Source organism: Sceloporus occidentalis, unplaced genomic scaffold (genome assembly GCF_023333645.1).
Source record: "Sceloporus occidentalis isolate IW3139 unplaced genomic scaffold, rSceOcc1.0.p SCAF_189, whole genome shotgun sequence".
Lineage (NCBI taxonomy): Eukaryota > Metazoa > Chordata > Lepidosauria > Squamata > Phrynosomatidae > Sceloporus > Sceloporus occidentalis.
The window spans coordinates 1,555,716-1,580,801 of record NW_028317169.1 but is presented as its reverse complement, the minus strand read 5'-3'; the positions used below and the strand labels follow the sequence as shown (position 1 = coordinate 1,580,801).

Sequence of the window (25,086 nt, the reverse complement as noted above, 5' to 3'; positions counted from 1 at the left end):
TCATGAGGCGCCCAATGGGGTCACATAACATGCATTACGTGACCCCGTTGGGCGCCTTAGGGCACCACCTTCACTACGCAGAAAAGCATAACGTATCGGATTTAAGATTGTCCTGCAAAACCCCTGGGTTCCAGGAAGTGGTTTCTAGAGGATTCTATTCATTATTGTAAAATGTTTTTTTTCCATCTGGCATATTGAATCAACACTTCTTAATTTTTCTTTTCAGATGCAGTGGATGAATGAACGTTTTATTCAGTTACCTTCATGGGACTTTCTTTTCTATGCTTGAATGATTTTTGGGTATGACATTTTAGATACTTGGGGCAGACATGTTTCAGTGACATGTATGGCTCACCTGGGGAATTAGAGCATGCCTTCGGCTGTGTCTCCAGGCCACCTTCTCCACTTCCTTGCTGCTGACACCCTGGTACTAAGGTCCTAGTGCGGCCCGTCTCCATTCTCCAAATCTTTTTTTAACGTGATGATTTCAGCGGGATGTTAGGCTCCATATTTTGTGATGTCATCCTTGACCCCACCCTGCGAGGGCGACAGCTCGACACCCAGATTTTTTGTTGGTGCCCGAGATGATGAGACAGACTTTGTGGAATCAAACATGAATCCAGAAGAGGTTGATTTCTATGAAGAAGAGGAAGATGAGGAGGAAGAAGAGACGGTAAGAGAGCTGCAACCAAATAACCACAACCTTGTTGATATTGTATGTACCGCTATACATGATGCTGGCTGGCCAGTTAAAAGCAGCATTATGTTATTAAGCAGAGCTTTCAAAGATGTTTGAATAAACACATATTGTATTAAAAATATGGCCTATGCTGTTGATCTTTATAAATTACGGTAGAGGTCATTTTAGGTTGTAACGTGAATGTGGAAACGGTTGTTTCTGTAATATTACTATAATGCATGCCTTACTAGTGTACTGGTTTTTGCTGGATCGTCCCAGTTCAATACTCTGTTCAATATTCTGTTTCAAGATACCATCCTGGTGCCACAGGAAATAAATGGGACTGCCTATTAAATGTCTCATGGCGTGATGCAGGACGGTGTTGATCAGCATCCTGCGCATGGTGGGCATGCCTTTTAAAAGGGGCCTAGGCCCAGTCACCCTGCGCCAGCAATCCTGTGAATCACGTGCAAAATGTCTACAAATGGTATCGGCAGACTCAATAACTAAAGCCTGCGATCGGCGGTAGTCGAAAGCAGTTTGTTTTTAGCTCATTTTATTATTATTATTGTTTTATATATCACCATCAGATACCGCAGTGCTGTACAAAGGGCATAACAATTAGCATATAACATACAGAAACAGGTGGGGGGGTGGCTGTGCTCAAATGATTTTACAATCTAGAGATATCTAAAACTATTTTGCTTCTAGTTTTGTAGTGAGAACCTCTTCTTCTGTAATGCGGGTAGCGTTGACACTATTGCATGTGGATGGCTCACGCATTAGTGTTATAAGAATAAACCAGGAGGTGGGAAATTCTGTGGAAATGTCCAAATTGTAATACCAGATCATCTGGCTTACGAGTAAAATAAACCCTTTTTGAGACAAAAAAAGTGTTAATTGTTCCAGCTGTTTAAAAAAAAAAAAAAAGGGAGGGGGGCTAGATGAAGGGAATTCTTTGGACTCTGACCTGTGGCTTAGCATGTGGTAAGGAAGACAAGCAAATGGAGAATGTAGCATCCCGCCAAAGTGTTTCCTGCTGGGAGGGACACAAGACATCAATATAAAATCTAATGAACTCTGCTGATCTGGGATATTTTGGGCACTTTCCATGTGCTTTAGAGATGGTCCCTAAACAGATTCTCTCTGTTAAGAGAAAATCGGTCCAAAGCACATTGTCAGCCCATGTTTATAATAATTCTTTTGAGATTGGGAGTCATTTGCATGTGTGTGACTGCATTACTATTACACTTAATTTATAGAGCACCGGCAGATTTTGTAGGAGGACCCTGCTCAGAAGAGCTTCAATCATACAAATGATACGTTATGGTAGAACAATGCAGTCTTGAATTGGGGTTTGCTAAGGACACAACACAATATTTTTAAAATCCTGTTCTTAGTATTATATCAGAAATAAACATTTCAGTGGGGGATCCCCTTTTAGCTACAAATACAAGTTGTGTTTTTCTGGGCTCTCTGAAAATGCTGCTAGTTTACTTTGCTGCCATCCATCTTTGTAACGCTAGTCAGGCATCAGTACTGGGTATCTCTGCATGTTCATCCAGGCCAGGAGTGCACACTCACAGACAAACTGAGTGGTGACCAGTCTGTGTTATCCACAGTAGCTTGTGAAACAGACCCAGCAAATGGTAAGAAATTCCCAATGGGAGATATTGAGAAATAATGTGTTCTTTTGTGTTGTATATCTACTCTGGTTTTATAATCTAACTTTTGTCTTCTTTTGGCCTGGCTTTTCATCTAGCCTCCTGAGCGTCAGATTGTGGTGGGAATCTGCTCCATGACCAAAAAGTCCAAGTCTAAGCCCATGACTCAGATTTTGGAGCGTCTGTGCAAGTTTGAGTACATCACTGTCGTCATTATGTCTGAAGATGTGATCCTCAACGAGCCTGTTGAGAATTGGCCCATATGTGACTGCCTGATATCCTTCCACTCCAAAGGTAGACACTCTCTTGCCCTTCTCTCTGTTGTCACTATATTTTGACAGGTTCTGTTGATTAATGTAACGCAGTTCAGAGATAAAAATCACTTTTGAATAATGAATGACCTCCTGCCTGCAGATCAGCTAAATGAAGTAACTGTAATATGGTGTATCTGGTAACAGATTATGCCCTGGAGAATATATGGATTTTAAACGTTGCCATGGTTTTATCTTTATCTACACCATACAGGTGCGCTTCATAGATATGTAATTTTATGTATTTATATACTGTATGTGTCACGTGAACACGTTTTACACAGACGGTAAGGCCGTTGTGATATTTTGCAATTCAAATTTTTTAGGGGGTATGTCAAATATTAAACCCCTAATAAAAAGGATGTCAAAAAAGAATATAAATAATGAAGAATAAAACAGAGCATACAGCCAGGCTTATGTAAAAATATGTGCCATAGTTTTACTTACCGTCTTATCATGCTTTGCATATATCAACGTGGCATGTGCATTCATCATATATTTCATGGAATAGCTTGCTTGCTCTGCAGGACGCCAGATTTACATTTTTCTATCGCTGCAATGTGTTCTTACGCAGGATTCCCTTTGGATAAAGCTGTGGCCTACGCAAAGCTACGCAATCCTTTTCTGATCAACGACTTGAACATGCAGTATTTCATACAAGACAGGTATGTGGTGCGTCTCTTTAAATAACTTAGTACACCTTCTAATATTAAATGGCAAAGAGGGATATTAGAGTTAATCAAAGACATAGTGTCAATATTGAAAACACTTCAAATTCATTGTGCAAACTTCTTAGGACTGCATCACCACTTTTGTATGGTTTTTTTTGGGGGGGGGGTTATGCGCTTATTGGAATATGTGAATTACATAGTTTACAGAAAAACCCATCTCCATCTGCACCTCAGTCTATTTATACCGTGTTTATACAGAGGATCTTTTTTTAGATTGTGCTGCTAATGCCTTCTTCACACGTTTGCTCTTTCCGTAGGAGGGAAGTGTACCGGATTCTGCAGCAGGAAGGGATAGATCTGCCGCGTTATGCTGTGTTGAATCGGGATCCAGATAGACCGGAAGGCAAGACTTATTTTTTGCAGTGGGAGCTTCCATTGCATATGAACACAAGAACCAAAAACCCTGCCATACTTCAGTCTTGTGACGTGATTTCACCCTTTTTTGTGCCATCAAGTACAGGCAGCCAATGTCTGACCCAAAGGGGCAGACGGCAGTCATATAGTAATCTTCTATCCAGTAGATGCAGACAGAGCTGGTCCTGTTACATTAAGAATACGCAGCACGGCGACTGCAGTCGCAAAGGGCTGGAAACATTTCCGTCCCAACGTGAACCTTTGGCAAGGCTGCTCCCTTGATGGCTCAGTAAAGGTCCACGCTAGAACTGGTGTGGGACCATTGTGGTGTAAATAGTGGTATTTTATGACTGAGCAGTGGCATTAAATTGGAACAAACTTTGTACACAGAGGAGGCAGTGCTGTTTTTAAACCACTATTCCCCTGGCCTTATATATTTGCTTGCAAGCTATCGTTATTATCTTTTATTTATGGAGCGCCAACAATTTAGGCAGAACTTTTTGCAATACATCTATTCAATGGTTCTGACAAAACTAGAATAAAATAATTAGGTACAGAGGGTCCTGCTCACCAGCTTACCATCTAGATGAACACAATTTGTATATCCTTCCATTAAGATTGTTACTTCACATAGTAATACAGCCAAGATGCATATTTCTGTTTCGTTTTGAACAATGTATATGGTGGGCTGCACACTAATCTTTTCGCAATGCCATCTATGAGCACCGAGACAGAGCTAGGAAAACCCAAGTCGCTCTGAGTTATATAGACTTATTTTCTCCCTATTTTAAACTTTGAAGTCTTTGGATTACAGGCACTCTTCCAATTACTGCACTGAAGAAATGTGTTTCAAAAGCTTTTATAACAGCCAGATGTCACTGACCTGTTTTGTAAATACCAGTTTAAGATTTCAAAAAAGGGCTACATCAATTGCTCATTTTGAGATATGTGAGTGTTCTTTACCCCCATAGAATGCAGCCTGGTGGAAGGGGAGGACCAAGTAGAAGTGAACGGAGAAATTTTCCCCAAACCCTTTGTGGAGAAGCCTGTCAGTGCTGAAGACCATAATGTTTATATCTATTACCCAACCTCAGCCGGAGGTGGCAGTCAGAGGCTTTTCAGAAAGGTAACAAACTGGATTAGTGCAACATAATGAACGTAATCATCACTTTCAACATGCGGTTTAATTCAAGTTCTATATTCTCATGAATACACGCAAGCTTGTGAAACTGGTTTCGTTCGGTCATTTGAAGACCTAGCTCTTACGTGGAAGTCTTACATGTCTTCACGCATTTTAAATTGTTGCAATTGACTATTGACAACCCTTGTCTGTTGTGTTCCACATTTTGCCGTCTGTATAGATCGGCAGCCGCAGCAGCGTTTACTCTCCAGAGAGCAGCGTAAGGAAGACCGGCTCTTACATTTATGAAGAGTTCATGCCAACGGATGGTACGGACGTGAAGGTACACATGCAAGATATCTACTTATAGCACCTTAAAACCCTATCTGCGATGGAACGCTAACAAAGCATTGTATTTTATTTGCTAGGTGTACACAGTTGGCCCGGATTATGCCCATGCAGAAGCTCGCAAGTCCCCAGCTTTGGATGGGAAGGTGGAACGTGATAGTGAAGGGAAAGAGATCCGGTATCCTGTCATGCTAACTGCAATGGAGAAGCTGGTTGCCAGAAAGGTCTGCCTTGCATTCAAGGTTAGTCATTAATATTTGATAATGCACTAAAAATGGCCCTTCGTGATACGTGTGATTTATTTCTTGGGATGGGTTAATCTAGTTAGATGTATTACCTATAAAAATTTGTTGCATGTTAGAGCATGTTTGCATGTTGCGTTATTTTTGTGATTTCTGTGAACAACTTTTATTTTGCCTGCTATGGACATTTTGGGGTCTCCTCTCACTATCCAGCCACTTCCTTAGTAATGTACCCATTACTAAGGGCCAATGAGAGCCTTTCGGCCCATCTAGTCTGCCTATATTTCCTGATGTAGATACTTGGATCTTAATCAGTACTTAGTCTTGTCTTGGATTTAGGAAAGCTTTCTGCAATCCCATGCATTTTTAAAATTCACTCTACCCCTTCTGATGGGAGTCTGCTCCATTTATCTACCACCCTCTTGCTAATATAAAACCATGATTTCAGACAAATCACACGCTCACACTCTCTCCCACGGACACAGCTTTTCCCTTGTTCCTCAAATTAGAGTGTCATTGAGTGCTAAAACACTAGATTTTCCTAATGCTAGTCTTATATTCAGGCAATTTCTCTTTTTTTTTTTCTTCTTTCATTAAGATCCAATGTTTGGGGGGGGGGTTGTCTTATAATCAGGGTCATCTTATAAGTAAATGTTTTTTTTTTTTTCTGGCATAGTGTGTCACTGCCGGTATCACACCCTATATATTATATATACTTTGCTCCATAGATTTCTTCTCTATGTCTATGACCTTCACAGTCCAACTTTCTTCTTTGATCACGTTATAAAATAGTAAGAGAATACCCTGCCACGTTCTTCCAGAAATTCAACTTTTAATAGTATTGTGCTTAAGGGAAAATCACCCTCTTATGTTTACTTTCCAGCAAACAGTTTGTGGTTTTGACCTGTTACGCGCCAATGGCCACTCATTTGTTTGCGATGTCAACGGTTTTAGCTTTGTGAAGAACTCTATGAAATATTACGATGACTGTGCCAAAATACTTGGGTATGTTCAGAAGCACGCTTTTGGTCTTATTTCAAGTAACTGTTATGCTTTACAAAAATGTGGTTCAGAGCCATACAATAAGCCAATATTTATTTAAATGCAGAGAACTGGGAGGAGGCACATCTCTCTACCATGATGAGAGAGCCATGGGGTGTACCAAGGGGCATCTGATTTTATTTTCAGGAAACTGCACATCTCTCCAGCTCAGGATGAGATTGTTACATATCTGCAGCCTTTATGTATTTGTATTGTATGGTTTCCTTTTTAACACTTTTGCATATTTTATGACATATTTTGAGATTTAAAAAGAAACCTAGAATTTGCTGGCAGGTCTAGTCTGCCTGTTTTTGTGACTTAAAACTCAGGTCTTAATCAGTGGTTGATCTTGTCTTAGATTCAGGATGGCTTTATGCCTCTCCTATACATGTTTAAATGCCCTTACCACTTGCTATCACCGATGGGAGACTGTTCCCATGAAATAAACTTCCCTCCTGTACTTTGAAATCCATTTAAGAATTTAAAAAAGCAAACTTGGCTAAATTATGAGACTTAATTCATTTGTCCCTTTTCCCAATTACCAGAAAATGGTATGCTGTCCTCACATAACTTACTTTTCTATCTATAAAGAATGTTGGAATACCAATTTGTCCTATATGTGGAATTGAGTGCAACCTAATCTATTGTTCCTAACTGGTTTATTTGTTTGTAGAAATATAATTATGAGGGAACTGGCACCACAGTTCCATATCCCTTGGTCAATCCCCACCGAGGCAGAGGATATTCCCATAGTGCCAACCACTTCAGGCACCATGTAAGTAATGGAAGGGATTATTCAAATAGATTAAAACAACATGTTATATATATATATATATATTATACACACATATATACACATATATAAATACTATAAGTGATTAGAACAGGTTTTATAATTAGACTCCCTAATTCTTGTCACAGGATGGAGTTGCGGTGTGTAATAGCAGTAATTCGTCACGGAGACCGTACTCCAAAACAAAAGATGAAAATGGAGGTTCGCCATTCCAGGTAAGAAGATCGTGTGGTGTATTTTAGAATGGTAAAATGCTTATAAGTTAGGAAGGCATGTTTACCTATTCATTTTTATATTTCTATATTTTAACTAAGTTTTTTTTCAAAGCAACCATTTTTTAGGAGCCTTGTCATGTTAACCATGTTACCTGTCTTATGTTAGGCATCTGCTTTTGCGCTATTGAAACTGTCCCAAGGTATTATATATATATTTTATTTTGCTTGTACTTGCTTTAATGTTTTGAGCTTCTGATGAGAACATGACTGTTCTAGAGAACTTTTTAAAATATGTAATGTTCTCTGTTGGTATATCCAGGTTTTTTGAGTTATTTGAGCGTTATGACGGTTACAAGACAGGAAAATTGAAACTGAAGAAGCCCGAGCAGTTGCAGGTACCTGCCCACATACAAAATGTTTTTATGAACGATCTGGTGAATGGGTTCAATGAAAAGCTTTGGATTTAATGAAGTGTCTGCAACTAACATAGTAATTTAGGTTGCAAAAAGTCCTAAGTCTATTAAATTCAACCGTTCTTCCTTGAATCCATAGCCCATTTTATACATGTCGATATCTTATTGGCCTTTGCAGCTGCTGACTGGCATTGGGCACTGTTGCTTATTCTGTTGTCTACAATTATTCCTAATTCCTTGTCATTTGTAGTTTTTCCTCATGGTTATTTTAAGGCAATCAATTATCAACTAATGTTTAAAACGTGTTATTTACTAACCACCGTTTGTGGGCTCATGAGGCTAAAGGAGACTGAGCTCCAGTGGCACTTGTAGCTACTGATTATAATGTGCGTATTCTACTAGTACCTACCAAGATACTAGTCTTCAAAGTGTGCCAAGTCCCTTTTAGTAACATTTAGGGGAGGAACAGTAAGTACTCGGTACGATTGTACCATACCTCAGTCTTCCTTGAAAATATATCTCAAGATAACAAAGCTGTAATTTCTGTAATGTAATTGTGCTGTCCAGGAGGTGCTTGACATAGCCAGACTGCTGCTGGCAGAACTCGGAACGCATAATGACTGTGAGATTGAGGAACGGAAATCCAAACTGGAGCAGCTGAAAACGGTTCTGGAGATGTAAGTCCATATAAGACCTAGAACAAGGACGATGTTAACCTGCCTGTGATAAAACGGTAGCCAATCAAAAACAAGCAAGCATGTCATTATTACCTAGAACTCTGTTGCTATATGCATAATCCCTAGTTAAGTTCTCTGCACGAAGGGCGACTCAAACCAGTCTGACAGATATAAAACGCATTATAAATGCCATGCGTTCAGTAGCTCTGTATGATGGAGTTCAAATTGCAACTCTTCAAAAAACTCTTCTTTCTCTGTTCTTGTTTGGAGAATGCAGTTCATAAAATTATCATAAAATAACAGACCTGTCTCTTTCCCAAATTCCTCATCTTGTAGCAAATATATAGTTGGGTTTACATATTAAAAAAAACTAAATGAAAATAGAAAAGTAAATATTTTGACTCCACTCTGTGTTGAAATACTCATTTAAATCCAAATACCTCCAATCCAAATACCTCCAAAACCAATTCGCTGCTTGAAAAGAAAAAAACTTTACGTATTTTTAATAAATTCAGTGATACCAAAAGTGGGTTTAGTGGAATATAAAAAAAGATTATTGAAAATGAAACATTAAAAAGGCAATAATCTAATTGGGTCTAGTAGTTTTAATGAAGCTGAAAGGGATGAAGGGAATTAGAACGCAATGATTATGTTACAGATATTGTCCTTTCTTACCATTGTGTCTTTCCTTCACAGGTACGGTCATTTCTCTGGTATTAATAGGAAAGTACAGCTGACGTACTTAGCGCATGGGCATCCCAAAACATCCAGTGAGGACGAAGGTGTGTTTTTAGAATCCATAGAGGGTTTAAAATAATTTGATGCCAGTTATGGTACTGTTTTAGTATTGAAATAAGGACAACAGATTTCTAGTGATATATATATTGGCCAATCTCTTTGGTTGCTGTGGTGATAAACCTTATTTTAAAACGTAGAATTGTCCGCCTTCAGTTAAAACAAACTAGACTTGTTTTAGTTTGTAATCCTTCCAGAATGTATAGAATAATCTTATCAATATTAGTTAACAGGGTGTATCACCAAGCTACACACAAATGCTGAGTTTAGCATGTTCCAACCTGGTACAACTGCAGTCTGAATTTATATAGGTAAAGGATTAGGTTTGACAATATTACATTATTGCCTATATATGTATGTGTGTGTATATATATTTTTATATATATATTTTTATATATGTGTATATATATATGTGTGTGTGTGTGTATATTTCCCATTTTAAAAATGCTGCACTGTAATTAACTGTGTGCATGGGGTGGGACAGATGTTGGGACATCTAGAAAGAGGCGGGCATGGGGTCGGAGCTGAGGAGGGGCAGGGCAAAGTGAGAGGGAAAGAGATTTTTGGCCAAACTAATGAATGGTAATATTTTGTAATGCGATAGTAATGTATAACCAGGATATGTTGATGGATATGCCAAAGCTTTTTTTTTTGCCCACGCCTATGAACCGTTAAATAAAGATCCAAAGTACAATACTTGGATGCTATTACTGAAACTAGTGATTTTAACAAGGCTTATTTGGTTGTGACGTTCTTGATTCTGTCTTGTGTTCACAGATGCCAGAAAGGATTCCCCGTCCTTATTACTAGTCTTGAAATGGGGGGGAGAATTGACCCCAGCCGGACGAGTCCAGGCAGAAGAGCTTGGCCGGGCATTTCGCTGCATGTACCCAGGAGGCCAAGGTAAGCTGATTTTTATAATCTATACTGCTCCTTCTCCTTTTGTTATTCGTGCCGATGCCTGCTCTTTGCCTGCTCCCTTTATTAGCCCTGCAGAATATTTTAACCACTGGCTGACTGGGAATTCTGTTTGATTTCACCTTTCCACAGTTTGGTTTTGACTAAACTTTCATAGTTGGTTCTGTTACCTGAAGTATGACTTGTTCTTCTCCCCGAGTATATTTTCTTTTACTAATATAGACTTACTTCCCCTCTCCCTTTGTCTTTACTCAACTCTTTTGCCCCCCCCATATTTTTTCCATATACAGTCCTTTCTTGGTGTCCCTCCTGTATCTTAGCCGTGTAATTAGGTAATAAGTATCCAAGGTCTCTCTGTCTTTGAGTCCTCATTGAGAATGAGGAGTTTAACTGTTTTGTCCTTTCTTTATTGAATCAACCTGTTTTAGTGGATGGTAACATCCCGGCCTTGGGCAGTAGCTCTCCTGTTGACTTTGGTAAGAGCAATGAATGCCAGTGTGATCTGTACAGTTCCGTTAGGGGAAGCAGTTAATGTTAACAGTACCACACAACTAATATCTCCATGAATTGAGACTTTCTTGTGCTTAACCTTTCCTCCTAACTGGTTGCAACAGGGGTAGATTAACAACGGGACCAAAGGGACGTTTTGTTGTCATAGGTGATGTAGGGTGCCAGATGGGGGTCATCTGCTGCATGGGGCCCTCTCCTTTTTGGTAATATAGCTTTATTTAGTTTTTCATTTTCACTAAATACCAGAGGGAATGCTAAATAAAGTGTTGCAATGAGGGGGACGCTGCAAATACCAAATAGTATAAACCATCAGCACATCTCATACATGACATATCCTGTGGAGTAACAACAATACTTAAAATACACAAACGGCCAACCAGGCCTTAGGATTGCCCCTCATCCACGGACCCCTAAAGCAAATAATGCCATAAAAAAGAAGAAACTCCATTTCTGTGGTGAGATCGGAGATTACAGAGTTTGCTTTTTCTTGTCGTGTTACGGCATCAGCCCGTTTGCAGTCACATGCCATCCGTAAGAGGGGAAGCTGCGTGGCTCTGGGCTTGCAAGGAAAACGCAAGGCTTGTCGGGAACCCCCCAAGTATGTCTAAGGTGCTTAGATACCCTGCGTATCTGTGGTTATATGAGAATGCATGCGTAGGCACCTTTGGGGTCTGTTCACAAAAGAGGAAGACCGCAAGAGAGTAGAACATTTTGTCTCCCAAATATCGCTCTGCGTTACCAAGTCAAACCATATCAGCTTCTCCTGCATGAAAGCTCTGAACTGGCCCTGCATAATGCATAAGTAATGTGCGAGATTTCTTATAACTCTCCTCACTGAGCATTATACAGGGCTTGGTCAGCCATTCTGCCCTTGATAAAGCAGTTATATCAGGAAGTTAAATATACCTCACTCTGTGAGTAAGTACTGCATATTAGTGTTGAAGACCCAAGGAAAGCAGCGTGAGACAAATCTATATACCGTATATGTGGAGGCTAGTTATACATTTTAGGCATATATAATTATTTGGAGTGGGCCCCTTGTAACAGTGTTGCCTCGGGACCCCATGTGATCTGCCCCTGGGTTGCAATTTTTCACATTCAGTTTGCGATGCAGAGTAAATGTAGGAGGAATTTGTGTCACAGAACAGAAAATCCGACACGCATCTGTCCAGCTGTTGTGTAACTACAACTCCTATGATGCCCAGCTAGGCCATTTGCATGATATTATAAAAAGGATTGTGGCAATTGTACACAACAGCATGCTCTGTGAGATACGTTATCCTATTTGACCAATATGGACACACGTTCTCCGAGATTATCGTACTGGGAGGAAGCATGCATTCATCATCTATCTATTGAAATTTGACAGGAAAGAAGGTTTTGTGTGTTAGATGTTTTCTACAGTGCTATTACAAATTGTTTTACATTGTGTAGGTTAAAGGGAATGTAACTACACACAAATAATGCAAAATCTCCATCAATGAAAGTAATGGCTGTTAATTAAACACAACAAACGATTTATATCTGAGCAATATGCACAGAACTTTGTTGATTTGGCTTTTTTTGTCGCTGCTTTCCTGGCTCCTTTCTCATGCGGCCTTGACTTAAGATCACATCATAAAGAAAATTCTACCTGCTTTAATATGTTAGGTGCAAACAGGGAAAAGAAAATGTCGGTGCGCTGAACTAGTCACAGGCTCAAATAATACAAATGTATAACACGAGGCCTACCAAACAGGTGTAAGCATGCTGCAAAAACATTGGCTGTACAATGTATACAAAAAACAGAAACTGTCTGCGCTTCTTACCCTAATAAAGTTGGCAACAAATATATAAACATAATATAAATGAGAGGTTTTGATTATATGAATTGGCCAAAGCATAGTTAAGCTCACCCGCCACGTCAAGGCACACTCTCAATAGGGTGAGAACCTACTCTCACCTCCTACATAGTGGGCACACAAAGCAGTTTATACTGCTACCAAAACCTTATTAATGTGTTGGGGGAGGTGCAATTAAACCTCCTCCCTATTAACCCCTGGACAGCAAGCTGCAACCAGACTGATGAGGAGCCAACAACCTCAAATATGTTAGGTGGCCAGACCTTTCTTCTCACGTTTCTTAAAAATCTGATTGTGCTACGAGACACATCCGTCGCACTCCCACCTTTCTACCCAGCTCTTCAAAGTAGTAATCCAACGGATACTTTTATAGAGGACTGCTGTATGGCGGTCATTATGGGCTATGGAGATCCACAAGGCAATGAAATAGTATTAATAGTAATAGTATAATACAGGGCTCGACAAATCCCAGGCGCCAGGTGTTTGTCAGCCTGTGATCGCGGGGGGCGCTGATGCTGCACAGCCACTCAGAGCCCGCCCCCGAGCCTGAGATCACGCCCACGGAGTGATTCTGTAGGCTGAAACCGGGTTAATTCCAGTTTTGTACGGGGCTCTGCTGCTGGTGGTCTGCCTGGAAGCCCAGGCAGGCCAGCAACCGCAAAAACAAGCCCCCACAAGCCCTTTGATGATTCCTGTAGGCATGGAAGCCTACAGCAGTCATCAAAGAGACTCCCCCTGCAATGGCTGGTCTATAGATTGCAATTGTGTCCCAGCTGCCAGAGGCAGCTTCAGGGACAGGGGGAGAGGGTTCTTTGGTCTCCACATGAGTGTGGAGAGCAGCCCCAACACCCCCCTGCTGCCTGATCGCTCCCTGAGAGCGACAGTACAGCGTTAACCCCTTCAATTCCACAATTGTGTATAAAACATTCGTGGTATTGCAGGGGTAAACATTATCCCCAAAAGCTTGTGGGGACTAAATATCAGTCAATGCTGTGCTCCAATGGAACATCAGCATTGAAAGCGTTAAAAAAAAAATAATAATAATAATTAAAAAAAACCAACAAAAACCAGCACTGACCTGAAAGTCCAGGGTGCTTCCAGGTCAAACGCTGTGAGTTTAGTAAGTGGGCTGATGATGATCCGATCACTCCTGACCAACTGTTAGTTTAAAAAAAAATCCTGGCTCCTAACTTTTTAGCTGGCGCCTAGATTCACAACAAATTTGTCAAGCCCTGGTATAATATCTGCCAGTGATCCTTCCCTTCATACATCTCAGCTGGGAAAAGAACACGTTTTGTCTCGGTGAATGATTGTGTAGAAATGTTTTCTTGGGAAGTTTGTTGTAGGAGAGTTTTTATTATATTTTTTTTTGGAAGAGAGATTTTTTTTATTGTGGTTACATTCCTTTTAAGTCTGCTGTGCTTTTTATTCCACGTATCTTCATTCGATAATGTCTGTTCTCTCCTGACCCTCTCTCCTGCAGGACTCTCTGTTTTGCAGGTTGTAAGAAACGTATTTCTACAAAGCTTATAAACTATCTAGAGTGCCTTAAACTAGTCTCTATAATCCTGATACCGTTAAGTGTTCACAATTTTCTGACGTATTCTCAGGCGACTATGCTGGCTTCCCGGGCTGCGGACTCTTGCGCTTACATAGCACATACCGGCACGACCTCAAGATTTATGCATCGGACGAGGGCCGGGTACAGATGACAGCTGCAGCATTCGCAAAGGTGATTTTATTTTGTGTATACACCTGCACCCAAAGGTATGATACACTCCCTCTGTAGAACAAAAATATACCTGCATATTACCGTAATCTATAGGAAAGAATAATAAACTCCGTGCTATGCGCTTTGGTCCGGATACCCTGTACGTTAATTGCCTACGTACCTTTTGAGTAATTTTGAAGAAAAAAAACAAAACAATGTGTTTGAAAAAATTCAGTTGTCATGGTGTTCTCTTGTGGCGGCAGTTTTTCTCCAGGTCCTTTTTACTAAGTAATAATATAATTAATAATAATAAATGAAGAGTACGCAAAATGCAATTTGCAGAACACAGTTTGTTGGGTTTTTTTTTTTTTTCCCCCAACGTATTTTTTTGTCCTACTTTATCCACTGCATCCAGCAGGAACAAATTGTTATTCTGATGTTTGAGTGATCCGTTATTAATGCTTTGAAATGTCTGCAGGGTCTCCTGGCTTTAGAAGGTGAACTCACTCCAATTCTGGTGCAGATGGTAAAAAGTGCGAACATGAACGGCCTTCTGGACAGTGATAGCGATTCCCTCAGCAGCTGCCAGCAGAGAGTGAAGGCCCGACTCCACGAGATAATGCAGAAGGACAAGGATTTCACTGAGGAGGAGCAAGAGAAGGTAAATCTGAAGCATTTTTAGCCAAAGGTTACACAAACAGTTGATTACACAGCCATGTTTGACCTACTTTACTGAGAGGGCAGAGATAGATAAGGCGAACAGCCTCCCAGCAGAAGTGGTCAAGGTAAACAAAATGTTAACATGGATGAGGTAGGTGTCTAGCTATCCCCAACCTAAGACAAGGTCAAAGACTGAGTAAGGTTTGATTCTTTAAGGCATTTTTACGGTTGTGCACGACAGCATTTTCAACACTTCTGCTATTTCCTTGTTGAACTGTAGTCCCACTCTCTTATTTGGTGTTTCCCCCACACAAATAATATATATATATATATTTTTACTTTTTACCATCTGTTTCTCCCTCTTCTCATACTACTGAAGGATTCCTGAAGTTTGCGGTGATCTCCCTATCCCTGGTCACGTTAAACATGGTGATCAGCAGCAGGGAAAACCTTAATGAAGACCCAACTGGGGTTGCTACAGACCTATTATGGTCTCCATAACAGTGTAGGGATTTAAATACTAAAAATGTGAAAGTGGTGGTGTCACATTAAATCACTCAGTTGGGGCAGTACATGTTGGCCCCAGCTAACAAGAGGGAGGTCACACTGATCTTCTGTGCAGAGGCAGGGATTTAGCCATGCTGGTGATTTAATAGTACGTCATATGGCGTAAAGTGATGGAATTTGGTGATTTGTTACTGGAAAAAATGGCAGACTAGATGTACGGAATGTTTTTTCTGGAATCACTTGTTTCTGTAATGGAACACATAATAATCATGTGTAATAATACTGGCTAAACTATCTAAATTACACCACGTGTTAGAATGAGAATTTCGAGTTTGAGGTAATGGTACTCAAGGTAACTTGTACATTGTTCAGAGCCAGTAGTGATATGATTTCTGTCATTCCCCAAGGAACATGATTTATAGTTTTGTTTTACATACTATGTTTCTGAAGATGAAAGCTGATGTGCAATGTTTTAATACCATGTGTTGTGTAGCTGGCTCCCACAGGCAGCACCTCACTGCTCAGCTCTATGGAATGCATAAAAAACCCAGTGAAGACGTGCGATGAAGTTTTCTCCCTCATTGAAAATCTTACATCTCAGATAAAAAAACGTCTGGAAGATCCCAAATCGGCAGGTAACCAATGATAGTGATGCTTGTTTGTTCTTTGGATAAAATGCTCTTCTCTTCCATGTTTCTCAATCTCATTATGCCTGCCATATTTGAAATGTAATTGGCATGCAACCAAGAGACATAATCTGACATACTGACATGCAACCGAGAGACATAATCTGACATACTGACATGCAACCGAGAGACATAATCTGACATACTGACATGCAACCGAGAGACATAATGTGACTTCATATATATGAGACTTTATATGTAATAAATCAGGTATAATACATACACTACACGATGTAGCAATGTTAATAATAATCACAGAACAATTCATTGTGCATTTTGAAGACCTAACTCCAATGAGCCAACGTCTGCGTGTGTAATGTGTAGTGAAATCAGACGTCTTCCCCATAACTGGGAGCAGTTCACTCAATACGCTCGCCACCGTGCCACTTCTCCTTGGGCCAGTTAAGCAGATCCGAGGTCTCCCTTGTAACTGACCCTATACACTATGGAGCACTGTGCCTATCTGGCACATTCTCCATAGGGACCTTACTCCGTACCACACGTGTAGCATGCTGAGATATGTCTTTTCCCTGTGCTCAGCATGGTAGATGGTGGTAAGTGGCATCAGGCCCAAGGCAGTGTCCAGCCACAGTACATCTCTGGTCACTACAGTGGTTGACCTATGCATTAAGCAGGGTCATCTCAGCTTTTCTTGAAGGACAAATAACAATAATATGAATGTACGTAAGACATACTGGTACAAAAGAAGGCCTTGTTGTACTGACAATTTGGAGGTAGTGGGGTAATGAGACTGAAGGTCGGTGAAATGAAATGTATGTTGTCAAATGTCAAGTTTTATAGATTTTTGAGTTTAATTTTCTTTACAGAATAATGATTTATTGTTCCCTATAAAATGCGCGTTGTCAAAAATGTTTAGGAGGGCATCCTTTATGCAATTCATTAGTAGTTCCTAATACATTCCGTCTGTTCACAGATCTGCAACTATACCATAGTGAGACTTTGGAACTCATGTTACAGCGATGGAACAAATTGGAGAGGGATTTTCGCATGAAGAGCGGACGTTACGACATCAGTAAAATTCCTGACATCTATGACTGTGTCAAGTATGATGTCCAGCACAACAGCTCTCTCAAACTCGAAGGGACAGATGAATTATTCAAGCTCTCTAAATACCTTGCAGATATCATAATACCACAGGTACTGCTTCCCCGTCTCCTCTCTTACTTAAATGGAGGTTAAGTCGACATGGCAAGGCTGTGATTAATAGACTTCCTTGTTGAGCAGATACCTAACTCATATAACTTGTTTGTAGCACTTTGCAAGTGTTTTAACCCTTGTGATGTCAGATGTAGTTCTCACTCTTTGATCTCTATCATGAAGCCATTCTCTTCCTCCCTGCAGGAATATGGGATTAATGAAGAGGAGAAGCTAGAGATTGCAGTGGGATTTTGTCTTCCCCTTCTTAATAAAATACAACTGGACCTACAAAGAACCCATGAGGACGAGTCAGTAAACAAACTTCATCCTCTGTAAGATACTTCTCACTTCCTTCACACTAATTAAACAATCCGACATTTAACTTATTGGCCATCCCAAGTATGTCACAAGTTATGAGTCCAGTGTTCTTTAGTGCCTATCCTATGGTCAGATTGATCACGATGCCTCTAAGCTTTTGAAATGTTCACTTAAGTAGCATATATTTGACACAGCTCATTGTATTTTTGTTTTTTAAGCTATTCAAGAGGAGTTCTGTCCCCAGGGCGCCATGTGAGGACGAGGCTGTACTTCACCAGTGAAAGCCATGTTCACTCCTTGTTGAGCATTTTCCGATATGGGGGTCTCTTAGATGTAAGTGTGATTCAAAGTTAGTGATTCAAAGTTAGTGAGGGGGGGCACCAGAGGAGTAGTTCGCACAGGGCGCCGGAACACCTAAGGCCGGCTCTGCCAGCCATCATATACACATTACAACCTGGAATTAAAATTGATTTTAATTTGCATTTCATGTAATAAAGGAAATACAAAAAACAGTCCAAATTGGTGAAGTGAAATGAAGAATATAACTTTTTTATATACTTAAATATTCTAAAACAACAACTGAAAAGTGTGTGTATATGTATTCACCCCCTTGCCCATAAATAAGATCTGGTGCTACCAATTACCTTCAGAAGTTACATAATTTGTAACCACCTATGTGCAATCTAAGTGTCACATGATCTCATATTATATATATATATATATATATATATATATATATATATATATATATATATAATGTCCAAAATTAACAATTGCACACCAATCACCACCTTTTTAGCCCGGTGCCAAGTAGCTGCAACAGCAAATCATAAAACATCCAAAAATAGTTACCGGCACTCCAGGGACTTCTTTAAATAATCACTCCAGAAACTGCAGTTTTCCAATCAACGTTTCAGTCTATTTATTAGACTTTCATCAGGACATCCTGATGAAAGTCTAATAAATAGACTGAAACGTTGATGGTATGTGTGTGTGTGTATATATATCATCCCACTGAGCACCATTTAATCCATTATTATGAAATGGGAAGAATATGGCACCACAACAAACCTGCTGAGAGAGGGCCACGCACCAAAACTCACGGACCAGGCAAGGAGGGCATTAATCAGAGAGGCAATAAAGAGACCAAAGATAACTCTGAAGGAGCTGCAAAGCTCCACAGCTGAAATCTGAGTATATGTCCATAGGACCACTTTTAGTCCTACACCCCACAGAGCTGGGCTTTACGGAAGAGCGGCCAGAAATAAGCCATTGCTTAAAGAAAAGAAATAAGCGAGCGCTTTTGCTGTTCACCAAAAGGCATGTGGGAGACTCCCCAAACATATGGCGGAAGGTACTCTGGTCAGATGGGACTAAAATTGAGCTTTTTAGTCATCAAGGAAAACGCTCTCTGGTGCAAACCCAGCATCTCTCATGACCCTGATCACATCTTCCTAGACATGTATTGTAAATCAAATGATACAAATCCATTTTAATTCCAGGTTGTAATGCAACAAAATAGTTAAAATGCCATGGGGGTGAATACTTTTGCAAGGCACTGTGTACTTTAATGCATATAATAGCTGCATGATGCACCCCTTGCAAAAAGCTGGAGATGTCTTCTTGCTTGTGATATATCTCCTGCCGGCTTCAGCGCTGGCTCAGCGCATGGTCCCATTGATTTTAATGAATGTATTGTCAGACTCTGATTCTGCTTCAGGTAAGTTTTTTTTCATGGAAAATGCATACTTTGGAGTCCGGATAAGGAACTTTAACATGTATTCTTCATTAGTGGAGCTGCCGGGCAGGGATGCGTTTACCCTCTGTGCTGCCCTAGGCTCAAAACCACGGTGCCTTCTAATGCCGACCATGGGGGCTGTGTTGAGTTGGCACAGCCTTCATAGTGTTAATTGATCTTCACTGTAACCGGCCCATTGAGCAGAGGAAGATTTCAGCCCCTGGACCTGCTGCCCTAGGCCTAGTCTGTCTACACCAGAATACATCACTGCTGTTAGTAAACTGCCCATTTAATCACTTAGTGATCAAACAATGTATTAAGGGTGATTAATGTTAATACTCTAAAATAGCAAAATAAATTCTGAACTTAAAAACACAATAATATATTTCAATTGGAAGTCGGCATGTTTTCTGGTTTTAGGAGTCCAAGGATCAGCAGTGGAAGAGAGCGATGGATTATTTAAGTGCTGTCTCTGAGCTAAACTACATGACGCAGCTTGTGATCATGCTTTATGAGGATAACAATAAGGTAAGTTAGAGCTTTTCATTGTCTGACTCCTTTTATTTTAAAGAAATCACAGGAAACTATGGAAATGAATACTAATTACTCTGCTTATCTAGTATTGGGTGTCAACTCTTTTGCCTCTAAAGCACCTGGCTCAGGAGGGTTGTTAATCGCCGATAAGGTGTTAGACAATCAATGTTAGATGAATTTAATGCCCTTGGAATTTGCTCTTGAAGCTTTTCTAATCACTTTTCTGCTTTCAGGACCCATCCTCGGAGGAGCGTTTTCACGTGGAGCTTCATTTTAGTCCTGGAGTCAAGGGTTGTGAGGAAGATGAAAAGGTCCCCATGGGGTTTGGTTTCCGTCCAGCATCAGCAGAAGTGAGGCTGACTCCATGCTTTGGAATATACATGTTTGCTTAACAGTAACTCTGTACGCTGAGAATGCAAACACACTTTATCATCCGGTTCTTAAAGCTAGTTCATTGTAATAAGGAGCTACCTGGCTTGCCAATGCTTTGCACATCCTTGAGGGAAAAACAAACAAACACAAAGCTGTCTGCACAATAATGTTATTATTTATTTATATTGGGCCAACATATTACGCAGCGCTTAATACAATGCATATATTCAAAGGGGTATGACAAGACGAGAATTGACAGACGAAGACAAACCGATACATTAGGTGGGGAGAGCCCTGCTTGCAAGCTTACAATCTTGGGTTAATTAATCAAATGGTTTATATAATGAACGTTTTTATGTTTAAGGCTAGGCACAGTGTCAAACACCTTCAAGTCCTTAATTCATAAATGGTTAAGGAATAGGGTCCTTAATATGATATTATATTAATAATATAAAACTCATGTTCAGAATGTTTTTTTTCATGCCCATCAAAATGTTATCCTATGCCAAGGGATTATTAAGATTGTGTATTGCTTTATATCTTTGTGCATGGCTCACCAACTTCTTTGAAAGCTTCCATTAGAATGCAAAGCATTTAACGTAGACGAGTGCTGGCACACCGTTGTGTAACTTACGCTTTAAGTCATGTAACCTATTTTTTTGTGTAGAATGAAGACAAGAAGACAGATCAGGGGAGTTTGGAAGACCTGTCCAAAATGAAAGGTACTGACGAGGTGGATCGTTCAATTCTGATGTCACCCCTTCCTTCAGAGCCAGTCGGCATTCATCGTAAATCACCTCTAACGCGTGCCAGAAAAACTGGGTCAATGGAGGTAAACTCTTAAAAGGCTGCTGCAGTACATTGAATATTCCTTTATATTTAATAGGTTTAACCAACTGGAGACTGGCCATGTTACGAGAGATTGATCATTTTAAGATTTCGAAAAAACCCAAACATTCTTTATGAATATGTTTATGCTAATGATTTAGTCGTAGTAGGGTTGGGTTTTGTTTACGTATTGATGATTTTAGCACCAAAGATAGTTTGGTGAAGTTTGCTCTCACAGTTCCCTCAGTAGAGGGAACCCCAGCATCATTTTTATTTTCCACTCATGAACTGTACATTATTGTTTGCATTAAGAAATGTATACGTTGAATGGATCTTTTCTATGGCCCTCATGGTGCATGAACAATTGTTTTTTTCATACTTTTTTTTGTATTCATCTGCCCATGGTAGGCTTCTCAGTGATATCTCTCATTCCCTGCGTGTTTTGTGTATCACGTATATCTTGTAGCAGATTTAGAAATATATAAATGCTTTAGGTACAAGCCGACCCTTGACAAACTGAATGTTTCAAATGCAATTTCCATCAGTTTCCCGTTGGTTAAGTTTTTCTTTTTCTTCACAGAGCCTTATTGGTAAACAGGTATTGCTTAATGCTTCCAGTCCGTGTTTCTACTACCCTTTGGGTGGCTTTATAGCACGATTTTTAATATAAAGCAGAATTTGTGTGCAGTATTGTTCCACTGCTCGTAATAATCATATAAGACGATTACCTTTGGCTTTAATGCAGATCTTGGGTTCTCTGACTTGTGCTGAGTTCAGCTCATCTTGCTAATGCTAACCTAAACATTTTATATTTGCTTTGCAAGCTCATATAACATCTCCTCAACTTTCCGCAGAGAAAGTTTAAAACCCAGCCTCAGGTCCTTGCATTCTGCTTCCAGAGACATGTTTTTAATGTGTGGCTTGTTAAGGGTTCCTGGGACTGTCTGACATCCATTATACACGGAAATATGCGTTCCTACTTTGTGATTGTTGAGCTCATTAGGCATAATAAATCCTGGCTTTTGGATTTGTGTTTATTTAAGCTTATTTGTTTGGCAGAAATTGTTTTAAGTAATACAGGAATGGCTTTGTATTATACAGGTAGCGTTCCCTAAGCGGAGCTTTACATGTCTTTCTTGTTTTGATTCCAACATGTTGGTGATCTCCTTGATCCTCCTGCTGGAGTGAATTTATCCATTTGGCATTATGTTCTTTCTTGGTATCTCAATGATTTCAACAGTTTATAAACTTGTATCCTTTTCCTCAAACATTTGATTATAAAACAGGTGTTGATAGCTTACTCTCTTATAAAGATGACTGAAATATGTTTTTTCTGGGTTTCATGAGTTTGACATTTTTATAATAGTGTATATATATATATATATATATATATAATATATAATTATACACACATACACACACACACTATATGGACAAAAGTATTGGGACACCTGACCATTACAGCAACAGGGAATTATGACATTGCGTTCTAAATACATACACATTAATATGCAGTTGACCCCCCTTTGTAGCTTTCCACAATATTTTGGGGTGTTTCTGTGGGAATCCTTGCTCATTCATCCATTTGTGAAGTCAGCCGCTTGCAATCTCCTTTCCAGTTCATCCCAAAGGTGTTCGTTGGGATTGAGGTCAGGGCCCTGTGCGGCCAGTGAAGTTGTCAAACTCATCCAACCATGTCTTTATGGACCTTGCTTTGGTCACTGGGGCCCAGTCATGCTGCAATAGAAAATGGTCATCCCCAAACTGTTCCCACAAAGTTAGAAGTATAGAGTTGTCCAAAATGTCTTGGTTTGCTGAAGCATTAAGATTTCCCTTCACTGGAAGTAAGGGGTCTAACCCAACCCCTGAAAAAGCCCCAAACCATTATCCTTCCTGCATAGTTATAGTTGGCACAATGCAGTCAGACGGGTAACGTTCTCCTGGCATCTGCCAATCCCAAACTCACCCATCAGACTGCCAAACAGAGAAGTGTCATCCGTCACTCCACAGAACACGTGTCCACTGCTCCAGAGTCCTGCTTTACATCACTCGATCTGATGCTTGGCATTGTACTTGGTGATGTGAGGCTTGCATGCAGCTGCTTGGCCATGGAAACCCATTCCATGAAGCTCCCACCGCACAGTTTTTGTGCTGATATTGATGCCAGTAGATGTTTGCAACTCTTCAGCTATGCAATCAGCAGAATGTTTGCGACTTTTATGCATCATGTGTCTCAGCGCTTGGTGACCCCGCTCTGTGACTTTACGTGGTCCGCCGCTTTTTAGCTGCTGTTCCTAAACGCTTCCGCAATAATACTGCTTAGTTACTAGCAGGGGCAAAATTTCACACACTAACTTATTGCAAAGGTGGCATCCTATCCCAGCTCTTAGGAACGATCCATTCACACATTCACGTACATGCTTATATATAACCTGCTAGAAAGAATCCAAGAAGCATTTTATATTATTCTGCTTGAACTGACTAAGAATAAAATAATGTAAGATTAAGGAATATTACATAAAATGCCTATGTTTTACCTTTGGTTCAAGGAGATGGGATATTAGCGATAGAAAATCTAAATGCAAATTAGAAAAACCGAAGGAAATGCCTCGCTTTAATATGCAATTATTGTTTGAGGGGCACTGGAAAAGAAAGATGTGACAGGTAGTTTTCAGCACTGCATTCAATTACAATTTTATCTCCGATGTGACATTACCACTTGAAAGATACTAATGAAATAATGCACTGAGAATGCTTAACCTATATGCTTAAGTCCTTTAAGTTGCAATTTCTTTCTTTAGCCCTGTCTTCATGCCTCCATTTAGTACACCCTGCAATGACCCGTTCCCGAAGCAATGACCGTGCTTACTATCTCCATATGTTTAGATGTGTGTTGGAGTAGCGTTATGAGCTGCTGTATTATTTACCTTGGTTTATGGAACTATTCAACATTACCTTCTTAATGATCTGCCCTATATGTCATTGTTTCAATCATCTATGCAGTTATACATACAAATAACCCCCATTGAAAGCTGCTACATTCATCTATACTTCAATTAGAAAAGCAAATCTATACTTCACTTAGGAAAGCAAATCAGATGTTTTGAAGATGACATCATTTTTGTAGTGAATGTGACTCTTATCGAATTTATCGCTATAAGGTAGTCTGGTTTTGGTGAAAACAAGCAGTGTAATAATTTGTAAAGAAGGGCCGACCAGCTCCTGAATACCAGAGATATATCATATCAATGATAATGCAACCAAAGTGTTTCTGGTGATGTCATTCATGTAGTTTGTTGTCTTTCTGCATAAGGTTCTTTTTTCAGCAGAGACTAGATCGTGTTCCATCTGGCGGTAGGAAATATGACAGGCGATTCATCAAGCGTGATCAGTGGCAGATTCCGATGTCTTGCTATTTAGTTAGCATAAAGCTGTTCTCGGGCGTAAATGATGTACAGAAACCAAATTTGCTTCAAATGTTATTTCCCTAGACAAGATTTTGAAGAAAAGAAGTCATCTAAATTAAAGTTACAGCTGTAGAAAACTGCAAGCCTCCATTTGCAGTGAAGTGACATTCTGCTGTAAAGAGTTATGAGATCAGCGATATCACTATAGCAATAATGTTTGTTTTATATATATATATATATATATATATATATATATATATATATAGATATATTATAGATACACACACAGTGCCTTGCAAAAGTATTCACCCCTTGGCATTTTTCCCTATTTTGTTGCATTACAACCTGGAATTAAAATGGATTTGTTGGGTGTTTGTATCATTTGATTTACATGACATGTCTACCACTTTATAGATGCTAAATGTTTTTATTGTGAAACAAACAAGAAATAGGACAAAAACCTGAATTTGAGCCCCCCTCCCCAAGTCAATACTTTGTAGAGCCACCTTTTACAG

At 39.8% G+C, this 25,086-nt stretch overlaps 1 protein-coding gene across 1 annotated transcript in view; it reads left to right on the top strand.

Annotated features, from left to right (window-relative positions):
• Positions 1-517: 517 nt before the first annotated feature.
• LOC149278444 (inositol hexakisphosphate and diphosphoinositol-pentakisphosphate kinase 2-like) overlaps positions 518-25,086 on the top strand; it is a 52,442-nt gene continuing 27,873 nt past the window's right edge. Inside the window, exons 1-23 of the mRNA XM_089501990.1 lie at positions 518-673; positions 2,442-2,637; positions 3,229-3,319; positions 3,643-3,728; positions 4,711-4,865; positions 5,101-5,202; positions 5,288-5,449; positions 6,333-6,454; positions 7,164-7,265; positions 7,412-7,498; positions 7,818-7,893; positions 8,479-8,588; positions 9,285-9,370; positions 10,161-10,286; positions 14,263-14,384; positions 14,842-15,024; positions 16,024-16,165; positions 17,151-17,374; positions 17,579-17,706; positions 17,911-18,025; positions 19,851-19,958; positions 20,198-20,314; positions 21,004-21,168. Of these exons, the coding sequence (XP_089358116.1) occupies positions 518-673; positions 2,442-2,637; positions 3,229-3,319; positions 3,643-3,728; positions 4,711-4,865; positions 5,101-5,202; positions 5,288-5,449; positions 6,333-6,454; positions 7,164-7,265; positions 7,412-7,498; positions 7,818-7,893; positions 8,479-8,588; positions 9,285-9,370; positions 10,161-10,286; positions 14,263-14,384; positions 14,842-15,024; positions 16,024-16,165; positions 17,151-17,374; positions 17,579-17,706; positions 17,911-18,025; positions 19,851-19,958; positions 20,198-20,314; positions 21,004-21,168 (2,961 nt within the window). The remainder of the gene's footprint in view (positions 674-2,441; positions 2,638-3,228; positions 3,320-3,642; positions 3,729-4,710; positions 4,866-5,100; positions 5,203-5,287; positions 5,450-6,332; positions 6,455-7,163; positions 7,266-7,411; positions 7,499-7,817; positions 7,894-8,478; positions 8,589-9,284; positions 9,371-10,160; positions 10,287-14,262; positions 14,385-14,841; positions 15,025-16,023; positions 16,166-17,150; positions 17,375-17,578; positions 17,707-17,910; positions 18,026-19,850; positions 19,959-20,197; positions 20,315-21,003; positions 21,169-25,086) is intronic.